Raw genomic sequence first — 18368 nt, 5'->3', positions numbered from 1 at the left:
CACACATGCCCCACACAAACACAACTCCACACACATATATCACTCTACACACACACATACCACCCCACACAGACACATCACCCTACACACACACACACAGCTCTACATACACACCACCCCACACACACACCACCCCACCAACACCACACACACACACACACACACGCCCCACCCCACACATACCACTCCACACAAACACAACTCCACACACATGTATCACTCTACATACACACACACCACCCCTCACAGACACACCACCCACACACGTATATCACCCAACATACACACACACCACACACACACACAGCTCTACACACACACCACCCCACACACACACCACCCCACCAACACCACACACACACACACACACACACACACATGCCCCACACAAACACAACTCCACACACATATATCACTCTACACACACACATACCACCCCACACAGACACATCACCCTACACACACCACACACACACACACACACAGCTCTACATACACACCACCCCACACACACACCACCCCACCAACACCACACACACACACACACACACACACATGCCCCACACAAACACAACTCCACACACGTATCACTCTACATACACACATACCACCCCACACAGACACACCACCCACACACGTATATCACCCAACATACACACACACCACACACACACACAGCTCTACACACACACCACCCCACACACACACCACCCCACCAACACCACACACACACACACACACACACACACATGCTCCACACACACAACTCCACACACATATATCACTCTACATACACACATACCACCCCACACAGACACATCACCCTACACACACACACACAGCTCTACATACACACCACCCCACACACACACCACCCCACCAACACCACACACACACACACACACACACACACACACATACCACTCCACACAAACACAACTCCACACACATATATCACTCTACATACACACACACCACCCCTCACAGACACACCACCCACACACGTATATCACCCAACATACACACACACCACACACACACACAGCTCTACACACACACCACCCCACACACACACCACCCCACCAACACCACACACACACACACACACACACACACACATGCCCCACACAAACACAACTCCACACACATATATCACTCTACACACACACATACCACCCCACACAGACACATCACCCTACACACACCACACACACACACACACACAGCTCTACATACACACCACCCCACACACACACCACCCCACCAACACCACACACACACACACACACACACACACATGCCCCACACAAACACAACTCCACACACGTATCACTCTACATACACACATACCACCCCACACAGACACACCACCCACACACGTATATCACCCAACATACACACACACCACACACACACACAGCTCTACACACACACCACCCCACACACACACCACCCCACCAACACCACACACACACACACACACACACACACATGCTCCACACAAACACAACTCCACACACATATATCACTCTACATACACACATACCACCCCACACAGACACATCACCCTACACACACACACACAGCTCTACATACACACCACCCCACACACACACCACCCCACCAACACCACACACACACACACACACACACACACACACATACCACTCCACACAAACACAACTCCACACACATATATCACTCTACACACACACATACCACCCCACACAGACACATCACCCTACACACACACACACAGCTCTACACACACACCACCCCACCAACACCACACACACACACACACACACACACACATACCACTCCACACAAACACAACTCCACACACATGTATCACTCTACATACACACACACCACCCCTCACAGACACACCACCCACACACGTATATCACCCAACATACACACACACCACACACACACACAGCTCTACACACACACCACCCCACACACACACCACCCCACCAACACCACACACACACACACACACACACACAGGCCCCACCCCACACACATACCACTCCACACAAACACAACTCCACACACATGTATCACTCTACATACACACACACCACCCCACCAACACCACACACACACACACACACACACACACACATGCCCCACACAAACACAACTCCACACACATATATCACTCTACACACACACATACCACCCCACACAGACACATCACCCTACACACACACACACAGCTCTACATACACACCACCCCACACACACACCACCCCACCAACACCACACACACACACACACACACACACACATACCACTCCACACAAACACAACTCCACACACGTATCACTCTACATACACACATACCACCCCACACAGACACATCACCCTACACACACCACACACACACACACAGCTCCACATACACACCACCCCACACACACACCACCCCACACACACACCACCCCACCAACACCACACACACACACACACATACCACTCCACACAAACACAACTCCACACACGTATCACTCTACATACACACATACCACCCCACACAGACACACCACCCTACACACACCACACACACACACACACAGCTCCACATACACACCACCCCACACACACACCACCCCACCAACACCACACACACACACACACACACACATACCACTCCACACAAACACAACTCCACACACGTATCACTCTACATACACACATACCACCCCACACAGACACATCACCCTACACACACCACACACACACACACAGCTCCACATACACACCACCCCACACACACACCACCCCACCAACACCACACACACACGCCCCACCCCACACACATACCACTCCACACAAACACAACTCCACACACGTATATCACCCAACACACACACACACCACACACACACAGCTCTACACACACACCACCCGACACACACACCACCCCACCAACACCACACACACACGCCCCACCCCACACATACCACTCCACACAAACACAACTCCACACACATGTATCACTCTACACACACACATACCACCCCACACAGACACACCACCCACACACGTACATCACCCAACACACACACACACCACACACACACAGCTCCACATACACACCACCCCACACACACACCACCCCACCAACACCACACACACACACACACACACACACATACCACTCCACACAAACACAACTCCACACACGTATCACTCTACATACACACATACCACCCCACACAGACACATCACCCTACACACACCACACACACACACACAGCTCCACATACACACCACCCCACACACACACCACCCCACACACACACCACCCCACCAACACCACACACACACACACACACACACATACCACTCCACACAAACACAACTCCACACACGTATCACTCTACATACACACATACCACCCCACACAGACACATCACCCTACACACACCACACACACACACACAGCTCCACATACAAACCACCCCACACACACACCACCCCACACACACACCACCCCACCAACACCACACACACACACACACACACACACACATACCACTCCACACAAACACAACTCCACACACGTATCACTCTACATACACACATACCACCCCACACAGACACACCACCCTACACACACCACACACACACACACAGCTCCACATACACACCACCCCACACACGTATCACTCTACATACACACATACCACCCCACACAGACACATCATCCTACACACACCACACACACACACACAGCTCCACATACACACCACCCCACACACACACCACCCCACACACACACCACCCCACCAACACCACACACACACACACACACACACACACATACCACTCCACACAAACACAACTCCACACACGTATCACTCTACATACACACATACCACCCCACACAGACACACCACCCTACACACACCACACACACACACACAGCTCCACATACACACCACCCCACACACACACCACCCCACCAACACCACACACACACACACACACACACACACACGTACCACTCCACACAAACACAACTCCACACACGTATCACTCTACATACACACATACCACCCCACACAGACACACCACCCTACACACACCACACACACACACACAGCTCCACATACACACCACCCCACACACACACCACCCCACCAACACCACACACACACGCCCCACCCCACACACATACCACTCCACACAAACACAACTCCACACACGTATATCACCCAACACACACACACACCACACACACACACAGCTCTACACACACACCACCCCACACACACACCACCCCACCAACACCACACACACACGCCCCACCCCACACACATACCACTCCACACAAACACAACTCCACACACGTATCACTCTACATACACACACACCACCCCACACAGACACACCACCCACACACGTATATCACCCAACATACACACACACCACACACACACACAGCTCTACACACACACCACCCCACACACACACCACCCCACCAACACCACACACACACGCCCCACCCCACACACATACCACTCCACACAAACACAACTCCACACACGTATCACTCTACATACACACACACCACCCCTCACAGACACACCACCCACACACGTATATCACCCAACATACACACACACCACACACACACACACAGCTCTACACACACACCACCCCACACACACACCACCCCACCAACACCACACACACACACACACACACACACACATGCCCCACACAAACACAACTCCACACACGTATCACTCTACATACACACACACCACCCCACACAGACACACCACCCACACACGTATATCACCCAACATACACACACACCACACACACACACAGCTCCACACACACACCACCCCACACACACACCACCCCACCAACACCACACACACACACACACACACACATACCACTCCACACAAACACAACTCCACACACGTATCACTCTACATACACACACACCACCCCACACACACACCACCCCACCAACACCACACACACACGCCCCACCCCACACACATACCACTCCACACAAACACAACTCCACACACGTATCACTCTACATACACACACACCACCCCACACACACACCACCCCACCAACACCACACACACACGCCCCACCCCACACACATACCACTCCACACAAACACAACTCCACACACGTATCACTCTACATACACACACACCACCCCTCACAGACACACCACCCACACACGTATATCACCCAACATACACACACACCACACACACACACAGCTCTACACACACACCACCCCACACACACACCACCCCACCAACACCACACACACACACACACACACACATACCACTCCACACAAACACAACTCCACACACGTATCACTCTACATACACACACACCACCCTACACACACACCACCCCACCAACACCACACACACACGCCCCACCCCACACACATACCACTCCACACAAACACAACTCCACACACGTATCACTCTACATACACACACACCACCCCACACAGACACACCACCCACACACGTATATCACCCAACATACACACACACCACACACACACACAGCTCTACACACACACCACCCCACACACACACCACCCCACCAACACCACACACACACGCCCCACCCCACACACATACCACTCCACACAAACACAACTCCACACACGTATCACTCTACATACACACACACCACCCCACACAGACACACCACCCACACACGTATATCACCCAACATACACACACACCACACACACACACAGCTCTACACACACACCACCCCACACACACACCACCCCACCAACACCACACACACACACACACACACACATGCCCCCCACAAACACAACTCCACACACGTATCACTCTACATACACACACACCACCCCACACAGACACACCACCCACACACGTATATCACCCAACATACACACACACCACACACACACACAGCTCTACACACACACCACCCCACACACACACCACCCCACCAACACCACACACACACACACACACACACATGCCCCACACAAACACAACTCCACACACGTATCACTCTACATACACACACACCACCCCACACAGACACACCACCCACACACGTATATCACCCAACATACACACACACCACACACACACACAGCTCTACACACACACCACCCCACACACACACCACCCCACCAACACCACACACACACACACACACACACACACACATGCCCCACACAAACACAACTCCACACACGTATCACTCTACATACACACACACCACCCCACACAGACACACCACCCACACACGTATATCACCCAACATACACACACACACACACAGCTCCACACACACACCACCCCACACACACACCACCCCACCAACACCACACACACACACACACACACACACACACACATACCACTCCACACAAACACAACTCCACACACGTATCACTCTACATACACACACACCACCCCACCCAGACACACCACCCACACACGTATATCACCCAACATACACACACACCACACACACACACAGCTCCACATACACACCACCCCACACACACACCACCCCACCAACACCACACACACACACATACCACTCCACACAAACACAACTCCACACACGTATCACTCTACATACACACACACCACCCCACACACACTACACACACACACAAACCACACATACACACACACTACACACACACACAAACCACACATACACATACCTCCCAGGCATTCACCGAACACACTTATACTCCCCACCTACACACTACACACATGGACACGTGTGACCCCAGTCAGACCTGTTCCTTTCTCTACACATTCATGGGGTTAAAAGAACATAACATGCTGACAGACATAGTTGGCAGGATCATTCCCAGAACAGTTAGCCAAATCCTGCCTTCTACCCAGATAAATAAGAGGAGCACAGTCCCTGGCTAAGCCAGGAGGAGCATGTGGGGCACCAGGGTGGGATGAGGGGTGGACAGGGTGTTGCTGGGGGGAATGGACAGAGCCCTGCATGCCAAGAGTGCAGGGTGAGCCTGGAACCATCCTCACCCCCGCCGCTGGCAGAGCCTGTCTGTCCACCCAAGGGGAAGTGAGTAGGTGCCCCTAGAAGATGCTATTTGAAGGGAACCAGAAACACTTTGCCCAACCAAGACCTCACCCCAACCATAGCACCTGAACCTCTACCCTTAAAAAACCTCTCGTTGGGTTAAATACTGTTCTCTCCTTTTTTCTTTCATGGACACAAAGAGAAGCAAACATGAAGCCACCGGCACTCCGCTCACACCTTCTGCAAGCAAATCCTCCTGGCTGGGGAAGCCCGGGGGAGAAGAGGAAATGAAACGGAAGGGCGGAAGCGCTTGGCATCCCGATGGGGAAGCTGGCCTCCTCCCTTCGGTCCCAACCGCTGGTCAGCATGGCCGGGGTCATGGGTCACCCCCCCCACAGCCCCTCCCATGCCACAGCACTTCCTAGCCCACCAGACACATTGTCCCTGGAAGGGGCGGCGGGAAAGGTGGCAGAACCGCCGCTGAGGCCCAATTTTCGCTGATGCTCAGAGACTCTGACAGCTGTTAGAAGAAGAATGTGATTTTGAAATTTAAATAACACGCTTCTGCATTCGGCTCAGGCAGACAACCTGAGGATAAGCAGTTTATCGCCTGAGCCACCATGCAGGGGGGCAGGGAGATGGGCTGCAGTTCACCGCCCCCCACCCCCGGCCATCCCCTGCCCTGGGTCCCCAAAGCCTCCTCACAGGGGCTGCCTCGGGATCGAGTCCCCTCTGAGAGGCACCAGCTGATCTGCTGGGCCTTGCTTGCCATCTTCAGCTCAGCAACTTCAGGGGAGGAGGGGCAGGGGGGCCCTCGGCGGAGCCAGGGAAGGGAGGGAGCCTCCCAGGGCATCCAACAGAAATGAGCCAAGCCCGACTCTCCGGGTGCCCACTCATGCCACTCCGGTGACCTTCGGGGGGACTGACTCTGGAGCCCAGGGCTAAGCCACTCCCTCACCCAAAGGCAGCTCAGCCGCACCCCACCAGGGACTCGACCCGAGTCAGTCACGCTGAGCTCTGTCCCAGAGAACTCCTGAGCGAGAGTCCCAAGCGAGGAGACCCCGAGAGGCCACTCTTTCATCTGCCACAGGGTCTCCAGTCGCTGTCCTCGGAGCCCACCAGACCTAGAAGTGGCGGTAGCCTCCGAGCCATGATGCTGCTGGGATTGTGACCCTCAGATCCCACTCTCCTCCCCCAAGACTCTGCTGAGTGCCCCAGGCGCCGCCTGCTGCTGCCTCCCGTGGGCTCTCAGGGCCACACTAGCACCACAGATAAACCACCTCGTGGGTCTCAGCCGTGTCTACCTACCCCAACGATCCAGTGAGGACACGGTCTGACTCCCTTCAAAGCAGCATCGTAGGTAGTGTTGGCATCACACCGAGATCCACCTCTTCCCTGAAGCCCTCAGAAGCCCCCAGTCCTCCTCTAAACCTCAGGGCTACTCGACAGGCAGCCCACGCGGGACACCTCAGACCCACCTGGACCTCTCAGCCAGCCTTCCTGGTGCAGCTCTAAGAGCTCACACTAAACCACTAGCTCCCGCCAGCGCCTGGCAACATCGCCTGTGGCCACCACCTAGGGTGCTCCTGGGCTCCACCGCCTTCTGGGGAGGTCATCACCCATCCTGGCAGGGCTCCATTTTACAGATGAGGAAAATGAGATTCAGTCAAGTGATCCACCCTGTAGGGTCCAGCCAGGATTCAAACTAGGCCCAGCAGGTCTCTAGTCCGCAACCATCCTCTAGTCCAGGATCCTCCGTGGATGGGTGTCAGTGCCAGCGCTAGGCACCCAGGGGAACAGAGATGCGCGGATGCAGTGACACAGAGACCAACAATCACAGTGCAGTCATATTCGTGCCCCCAACACGCAAGAGCAAGCACTGTAATAAGAACAACGCACAAGGGCGCAGAGGGGGAGGGTGGTGTCCCTCAGGGGCCATTTCCAAAGCTTCTTGGCAAGGGTAGGGTTCCCTCCTCTGCTGAGGCCCCTGCAAAAGGACCAGTGGAGCCTCCAACTAGAACACCCCAGAGCTTTGGAGAAAAGGGAACCCTCCTGCACTGTTGGTGGGAATGCAAACTGATATAGCCACTATAGAGATCAGTATGGAGGTTCCTTACAAAACTAGAAATAAATCTACCATATAACCCAACAATCCCGCTACTGGGCATATACCCCAAGGAAACCAAAACTGAAAAAGATGCATGCACCCCAATGATCATCACAGCACTGTTTACAATAGCTAGAACATTTAAGCAACCTAAATGTCCACTGACAGATGAATGGATAAAGAAGTTGTGGTACATATACTCAATGGGATATTACTCAGCCATTAAAAGGAATGCACTTGACTCAGTTCTAACAAGGTGGATGAACTGATAGCCTATTACGTGGAATAAAGCATCAAAAAGAGAACGACAAATATCATATGTTAATGCGTTCATATGGAACCTAGAAAGGCGGGAGGGATGACCCTAACTGCAGGGCAGCAGTGGAGACACAGACACAGAGAACAGATCTGCAGACACAGGGAGGGGAAGAGAGGGGGTGACAAGCTGAGAGCAGGCGTGGAAACACGTACATTACCGTCTGCAAGATCAGACAGCCGGGGACATGCACTGTGTGACTCAGGAGCTCAAATACAGTCCTCTGCAACAATCTAGAGGTGGTGGGACGGGGTGGGAGGTGGGAAGGGACGTTCAGAAGGGAGAGGACACGTATACCTATGGCTGACTCATGCTGAGGTATGGCAGAAATCAACAAAGTATTGTAAAGCAATTATCCTCCAATTAAAATTTGATTAATTAATTTTTTCAAAAAAGAACATCCGAGGAGTGCAGTTTGGTGCTCCGTGATGACCTACATGGATGGGTAGGATGGGAGGGGAGACTCAGAAGGGAGGGGATATATGGATACATACAGGTGACTCACTCTGTTATACAGCAGAAACTAACACGACATTATAAACCAACTATATGCAAATAAACAAAACAAAACAGAAATTTCCTTAAAAAAAAAAAAAGAACATCCTCAGGCCTCTCCTGACTCTATCCAAGCAAGACGGCCCACCCCAGAGGCTCACAGCCAAATGACAGTGTCACACCCATCACTTCTTCCTCTAACCATGAACAGAAGGCCCGAGCCAGGCCGCTCACCAGCCCCCTGTGTTCCCACCACAAACAGAAGGCCCGAGCCAGGCCACTCACCAGCCCCCTGTGTTCCCACCACGAACAGAAGGCCCGAGCCAGGCCGCTCACCAGCCCCCTGTGTTCCCACCACAAACAGAAGGCCCGAGCCAGGCCTCTCACCAGCCCCCTGTGTTCCCACCACGAACAGAAGGCCCGAGCCAGGCCTCTCACCAGCCCCCATGTTCCCACCTGATCACAGTGAGCTAAGGCCACAGAGGCCCAGCAGGCGCCCCAGGGACCCACTGCCCCCTGAAAATCGCCCAGCCACCTCCCATTGCAGCCCCCACGCAGCACGAACATGGGTGGAGGGAGCCTCATGTCACCAAAAGCCATGCAACCATCTCCCATAAACAGGCTCCAGGCCACCCTGCCTGAGCCGCTGACGGCCGTGGAGAAGTCCCTGCACTGTCAGCTGTAAGAAGTGAAAGGTGCTCAGTCGTGTCCGGCTCTTTGCGACCCCATGGACTACACAGTCCATGGGATTCTCTGGGCCGGAAGCTACATGTCTGAGCCCAGCGTCCAGGTGCTGGGCCAGGAACCCACACGCAATTTCTCAGTTCGTTGTTCTTTAGTCACCAACTTGTGTTCAACTCTTTGCAATCCGACGGGCTGTAACCCGGCAGGCTCCTCTGTCCGTGGGATTTGCTAGGCAAGAATACTGGAGCGGTTTACCATTTCCTCCTTCAGGGATCTTCAGCGATCTTCCTGACCCAGGGATCGAACCCACGTCTCTTATGTTTCCTGCATTGGCAGGTGGGTTCTTTACTGCTGAGGCACTGGGGAAGCCCAAATTTAATAGCAGATATCTGTATTTATTGTTGCTGTCTTCTGTCCACGGGATTTAAGACCTGAGCAGGTAGGCATTGCCATCAGTCCAGCATTGTGTAAGAAGAAACCAGGGCTTAGAGCTGAAACACCAGAGGAAATCTGAGGAACATGATGGGCAGGGGGAAAAGCAGGGCTGAGTCCTGGTGTAGACGCCCCTTCACTTGGGGCCTCAGTTTCCCTTCTGCCAAATAAGGGGTGAGTTTAGATGATCTCTAAGTCCCCTTCCAACTATAGGAAAGACAAGTTTGCATAAATTTACGCTGCACCCACGTATCTGGCAAAACCTGCATCAGGTTCCCAAGGCCCTGGAGGCCCCCGGCCTCACCAGGAACACAGAGAAAGCCACTGACAGCCCAGGCAAGGCCCCTGCCTGCTGCTGCCCCCTGGCCCTGGGGCATGGCCCAGCGGCCAACAGGGAAGCCACTGCCGGGCCCGCATGGGCCCTTCATCCTCACTTTTATGGCCTCGCCCCATGTAGACGAAGCATTTCCTTTCCCTCACTGTTCGCATCACCCCTCACAACCTCTGAGAAGCCCGTGCACCACAACTAGAAAGTAGCCCCACTTGCCGCAACCAGAGGGGGAGGAACAATGAGAGCATGCAGAGGAACAAGGACCCAGCACAGCCAAAAATAAAATAAGGGGACAGTAGCCACTTAGCCCCAGAGACACAAGAGCACCCTCCCCCAAGTCCCTGGGCTCCAAATGGGAGGATTACAGTCTGGAGAACTCCCAGTTCTGCCCCTCACCACAGCCTTTCCACATCAAGATGGTGGAGGGGGCCGCCTAAGGCCACATATAAACGTGTGGAAGGGTAGGGGGCAGCGCTCCACGCAATCGTATTGGGTGGCAGCCTTATCATCCTGAAGCATCAGCGCAGGACCTGGGGTCTCCCAGGCCGGGCCTCCTCAGCCAGCGAGCCACAGGTGGGTCATACACCTGCCCAGGTATTGACCTCTCAGCCTCCTGGACAGCCAGGCAATGGCCATGACCATCTGAGCTCCAATCTGCTCTACTCCATCCTATAGATGTCAAACAACACCACCGTCGTCTGTGCGCCTGGATGAAGTCAGGCCTGCTCTAAGCTCACACCTTCCTTCTTCAGAAAAGAGACGTAAGGTCTGGAGCAGGGAAGTGACCTCCCAAGCCCATCAGCTGAACTGTGGCAGAGACTGCGCTGGAATCAGGCTCCCAGCTCCCCACTCAGCCTTCTTTCTGCTGCGTGCCCCCTACCACGGTCTGCTTGGTTTCTTGGTGGCCAGGTTTCCCTCAGATAGAGCCACCCATGCACCAACTTGACAGCTGCTCTGGGTGAAGCAAGGGCAGCGGGGGCAATGAGGGGGAGCCTTGCCCTCACTGTGGGGAGTGGTCCCCAGAGCCCAGGGACCCAGGGTCGTGCAGGGCCCAGTTATGTCTGAGCAGCAGGTAAAGGATGCTGATTGAGTGAGCTGCAGACCAGCAATCTCCTCATTTGTCTTGTCAACTTCCTTGTCCCGCAGAATGCCAAATCCATTACAGAAAGATTTTCTGCCAGGAAGATACTTAGTGTCAGTCCAGGAGACAGTGGCGGCCCCAGCTCCGATGAGGACCTCTGACCTTCAACCTCCAGGGAGCAAGCCAAAGCCATTTCTTCCCTGGAGGTAAATCCAATGGCTCCCGCCCAGGCAGTGGCACCCCAGCTTGGCATGGGGTGGGAAACAGGTAGGTGAGGCTGCTAGCATTTCCCCATCACAGCATCCACATGCCAACCACCTCCTCAATCTGCTGGAGGCCCCGAGCACTGCCTCCAAAAGAGTGGCCCAAGGTGGTTTTCTATCTGAAACTAATCAAGAGATGTGAGAAGCAAATGTCTGTGCCAGGAGGGGCCTCAGTCAGTCCATCAGCGAGTTCAGCCCCTTAGAGATGGGCAAGACTCATCACAGAGTCATCACAAAGCCATAAATAGAGACAAGATGGGTACCTCTGCTGTCACCCCATCACGGGGTGTGAGAGTGAGAGCCCAGGGCAGGCCGCTCCATGCAGGAACCACCGGTGAAGTCACCATTCCACCACCGCCATCCCCGCCATACCAGTGCCCAAGGGCACAGCCAAATGGTCAGTCTTTGGCCACTGCCTCCCTTTTCATGGGCCCCAGGATTTTTCCCACCAGGTACATGTGTATCCCCACCTCTTAATCCCTTAGAGCATGCCTTCTCGAGAGAAAAGGAGGGTATCAGCCCTAAAGGAGGAAAAATGGGCTCCTGGGTAAGAAAAAAAAATTTTTTTAAAAAGGGAGATATGACAGTGGCGTGTGGCCCTCCAGACCTCAAGCCTATCTGACAATTTTATTACTTGGCATTGGCTATGGACTGAATTGTGTCCCCACCCTAAATTAATGATGCTGAAGCCTTAAACCCCAGTGTGACTGTATTTGAAGACAGGGCTCTTAGGAGGTCATTAAGGTTAAATGAGGTCATAAGGGTGGGACCATGATCCAATAGGATTAGTGTCCTCATAAGAAGAGGAAGAGGTCTGTCTTTCTCTCTCTCTCTCTCTCTCTCTCTCTCTTTCCTCCCTCTCCTCTTTTGTATCTCCCTGCTCCAATCCCCCACATCCTTCCCACCCATCCATACCCGCTACCCTGTGAGGACACAGTGAGAAGGCTGTTGTCTGCAAACCATGAAGCAAGCCCTCTGCCAGAAACCTCGACCCTGGACTTCCAGCCTCCAGAACTGTGATAATAGACTTCCATCATTTAAGCCATCCAGTCTAGGATATTCTTTTATGGCAGCCCCAGCAGACTGAGACTATTTCTCTCTTTAGAATTAATTTTTCTCCTTAAAGGGGCAACAATGAAAAAAAGAAAAAGTTTTGGAAACACTGTCCTGGAGAATTCCTCATTGGAAAGGGCCGAGGGTCTCCCTAGAGTCTCATTTCGCAGTCTAGAGTTGTGCTTCTCAACTGGCAGTGACTGTGCCCCTCAGGGGACAAGTGGCAGTGTCTGGAGACACACAGGGTGGTCGCAGTTTGGGGGGCTGCTCCTGGCATCCAGGGCGTAGAGGCCAGGGACGTAGCTAAACACCACACACGCACAGGACATCTTCTGCCACAGAGAGGATTACCCAGGTCAATGTCAACGGCGCTGCTGTTGAGAAACCGCGGTTTAGCACAAAAGAAACTTCAGAAGGTTTCATATACTGTCACAAAGTGACTGGAAGCTGAGATTTGGGGCCTACACTCACAGGTCTTGGTGAGAAAGCCCACCCTGGTCCCCTCTAAGTATGACTGGTGACTCCAGGAAGCTCATCCCAGCCTCCAAGACCAGAAGGCCCTCCCCAGTGCCCAAGTAGGGGTAGGCTGCCCTAGGCCCACTGGTCACCCCAAAGCCAGAGGGAACAAGGTCAAGAAGAAAGAACCAAAAAAAACTCACAGGGCTCCCACACACAGACCATGGCAAGCAAACTGGAGCTCAAATGAGCCTTCTCCCTTCCTAGGCAGCCCGAGGTAGGAGCGGCCAGGAAGCAGAGGCTCTCCTCAGAGGGATTTCAGAAGCAGAGCCCCCAGGGGAGACGAGAGTTTCCCAACAGAATGGACGATGGTGACAGGAACACAGGCCACCTCAACTAACAGCTCCCACGAGCCCAGCAGCATGCTGAGCCCAGGTCAACCATTGGTTCATTCTGACCGTACAACCATCCAACAAGGTAGGTGCCCTCCCCTCTGCACCAAAGAGCAAACTGAGGCACAGAGAGGTTGAGCAAATTTACCAAAGCAGAACAGCTGGGAAGGACCCCGCCAGGCAAGATGAGTGACAAAATGGGAAAGCAATACCAGATGTCAGATTCAAGACCTCCAGCATGGCAGGTCATTCTAGGCCATTCCCATAAATGCTTTAGGCCACACACAACCTTGGTGGTGGTGAGGAGAAGGGGGGAAGGTGTCATGGTGTTCCCTTTACAGATGAAGACTCCAGGCTTGGAGGTATTCAGGGGCTTACTGGCGAGCGGACATCTCAACCAAGCCCCGAGATTCGATCTGCCAGCCCCAGGGGACCTGAACAGGACTGGCAAGGCCCCAGTGCAAGCCCACTCACCTGAGAATATTGAAGCAAGCCTGAAGATGTCCGAGAGGCGGGCGGTCACCGGCTCATAGGGTGAGGCTTCATAAAACTCCTCGCCTGGAAGAGAGAACCATGTCAGGCCAGGCTCACATCCTGCCTAAAGCACTGCACACTTCATGTGGGTGAGGTATTTCTCTCCAACCAGAGCAGATCAGACTGCCCGATACAGCTCTCGTGACTCCCCACATGCCCCGGCCTCTTGTAAGGACTTCCGTATGCTTCTGGAAAGAAGACACAGGGGAGGTGGAACCCTGATAGCCCACGGAAGGCCAGGTATTATACAAATCCCAGGTCATTTAGTACAACTTCCTCATTTCATAGGAGAGTGCTCTGACGTGGCCCAGAGAGGTGAAGCAACCTGCCTGAGATCACACAGCTCCTCGAGGCAGACCTAGAGCTACCTGGCCCTGACACTAACATCCTCTCCCATCACACCAGGCTGGCTCTGCCCAGGCTTACTTGGGTGCATGCATCCTCAGTCATGTCTGACTCTTTTGCGACTCCATGTACTGTAACCCACCAGGTTCCTCTAACCATGGGGTTCTCCAGACAAGAATACTGGAGTGGATTGCCATTTCCTTCTCCAGGGGACCTTCCCAATCCGGGGATTGAACCCACCTCTCCTGCATTGGTGGGCAGATTCTTTACTACCGAGCCACCTGGGAAGCCCATACCCCAGCTTAAGGGGACAGGATTTCCCCATTGCTTCCCACCATGTCACCAGGAGTGACTGGCTGAGGTCGACTGGACTGAGGCCTGACCCGTGACTCCTGTATGCCTCCCGACCTGTCTTCCCCCCGACCTGCTGCCTCTCCCCCAGACTCTGGGGTGCACCAGAGGCTCGAGGAAGTGAATGAGTGACAGCAGATAAATGGCAGGTGACCGCCCTGGAGACCCACCACCACCTCAGCGAGACTCCTGCCCCCTCCGCCAGTGACTCAGCAGAAGATCCTCGAGACGGACATGATGGTGAGGAGAAATCAATGGATAATCACTCAGACTGTGTGTGCACGCGGAGGGGGCAGGGGAGACAGGTGATGACCACAGCCTCACACATGGATTTCCTGTCCACCTGAGGCCCACGGCCACAGGCAAGCTCACCACCTAAAGAGAAGTCCATGGGGGTGGCAGCCCTGGGGGCCACCTGCAGGAAGGGGCCGGCCTCCAGGAGGGCATTCTTGGAATCTGCTTATTCAGCCAGGCCCCAAAGTCACCCACAGGCTAGCCCCTGACCAGCTCTCTGCTGGTCCAGGGACAAGGCATCTCTCCACTATACTAGGATGACCCTCCCAAAAAGGGTACAGAGCCTCCCCCAGAGGGCATAAAGGAAGAGCATGCCCCCAGAGAAGTGGCCCCACCCTTCACTGTACCTCACAAGAGCACCCTTAGGCCCCGCCTGAGCCAGCACACAGGGCACCTCACGCACAGGGGGTGCCCACTGGAACCTGCCTAATCCAAAGGTGACTCTTTTGTCCAGGCCTGTCTCCAATCCCACCTCTCCCCGGGACCTGCAGGGACATCACGGGCTTGCAAGGTCTCAGCAAGCTCTCCCGTTTGCCCACCAGCACTGGAGAAATTCCCTGGGGTTGGCATGCCAGCCATGCTAGCCGGTGCGAACAAATAACGAGAGAACTTAGGAAGCGCTTTTGTAACAACGACGAGGTTATGCTGTGCTTTCTTCACACCAGCACTATTAGAAGTGCTTTAGATGTACTAACTCATTTAATCCTCTTAATTTCCCCAGGGGCTAGGCACTCTTATTCTCCCTATTTTTCTGATCAGGGCCTGGGGCATGGAGATGCCACAGCACTTGCCCAAGTCACACAGCTGGTGAGTGGCAGAGCTAGCTTTCTTTTTTTTTTTTTTTTCCCAGAGCTAGCTTTCAAACCCAGGCTGCTGGCTCCAGAGTCCAAGTACTTAACCAGTATGAATACTGCCTCCAAAAATAAAAAGTGTTATCGAAACCAAATTCTTAAACAAGTACTACCAACCCTGAAGATTTATTGGAAGCACCGAGGCTGAAGATCCAAAACTCTGCCCACCTGATGCAAAGAGCCGACTCATTGGAGAAGACCCTGGTGCTGGGAAAGACTGAAGGCAAAAGAAGGGGGCAGCAGAGGATGAGATGGTTGGATGGCATCACCAACTCAATGGACATGAGTTTGAGCAAACTCAGGGAAATAGTGACAGACAGGGAAGCCTGGCATGCTGCAGTCCATGGGATCGCAAAGACTCGGACACAACTGAGCGACTAAACAACTCTTGCTTAACTTTTCACAGAGCCATCTTCTCCTGGCTGGCCCACTTCCCTACAGCAGGGTCTGTCCTTCCCTACCGCATCTGACACAGCACTGTGCCTGGGTACAGATGGGCTAGTATGACTGACTGGCCCAGGGGATGGATCTCTGGGGAAAAAGAGCCTCTTCCATGACTGGTTGGGAGGGGCCCATCCTATTTAAATCAGTTCTCCTTGCCCGCTCCTGCAGCAGAATTCACCATCGGGAAACCTGAGGCCTGCCTGGCAGCAAGACTAAAGTCAAACCCGGGATGTCAGACTCCAAGCCCATGAGCTGGGAAAGGACATGTAGGGAGAACCCTGTGCACTTCACATTTGCAGAACCAGGATGACCTTTAACTTCAGCGTTGCCACTGGAGGAGGCAAGAAGCCTGGTCTCAAGTGCCCCGTGCAGCCAACAGTGACATCCCTCCCCCCACCCCCATGTAAATACTGGTGATTACGGGGGCATTTGTGGCAGAGGGGAAGACAAGCCCAAGGCCACAGCTCTCCCCCAGGGCAGCGGTCACTGTTTAGTAGCTCAGTTGTGTCCAGCTCTTTGTGACCCCATGGGCTGTAGCACACCAAGTTTCGTTGTCCTTCACTGTCTCCTGGAGTTTGCTTAAACTCATGTCCATTGAGCCAATAATGCCATCCAACCATCTCATCCTCTGTCACCCCCATTTCCTCCCCCCTGAATCTTTCCCAGCATCAGCATCTTTCACGATGAGTCGGCTCTTCGTGTCAGGTGGCCAAAGTACTGGAGCTTCAGCTTCAGCATCAGTCCTTCCAGTGAGTATTCAGGGTTGATTTCCTTTAGGATAGACTGGTTAGATCTCCATGCAGTCCAAGGGGCTCTCAAGAGTCTTCTCCAGCACCACAGTTTGAAAGCATCAATTCCTTGGCACTCAACC

General features: G+C 53.6%; 1 protein-coding gene across 1 annotated transcript in view; it reads right to left on the bottom strand.

Moving 5' to 3' along the window:
• GFRA2 (GDNF family receptor alpha 2) overlaps nucleotides 1–18368 on the bottom strand; it is a 110798-nt gene that overhangs the window by 81843 nt on the left and 10587 nt on the right. Inside the window, exon 3 of the mRNA XM_061163939.1 lies at nucleotides 15153–15236. Coding sequence (XP_061019922.1) covers nucleotides 15153–15236 — 84 coding nt within the window. The remainder of the gene's footprint in view (nucleotides 1–15152; nucleotides 15237–18368) is intronic.

The sequence above is a fragment of the Dama dama genome, chromosome 16 (genome assembly GCF_033118175.1).
Source record: "Dama dama isolate Ldn47 chromosome 16, ASM3311817v1, whole genome shotgun sequence".
Lineage (NCBI taxonomy): Eukaryota > Metazoa > Chordata > Mammalia > Artiodactyla > Cervidae > Dama > Dama dama.
Note: the sequence above shows the minus strand (reverse complement) of the source record. Positions and strands in the feature narration are given on the sequence as shown.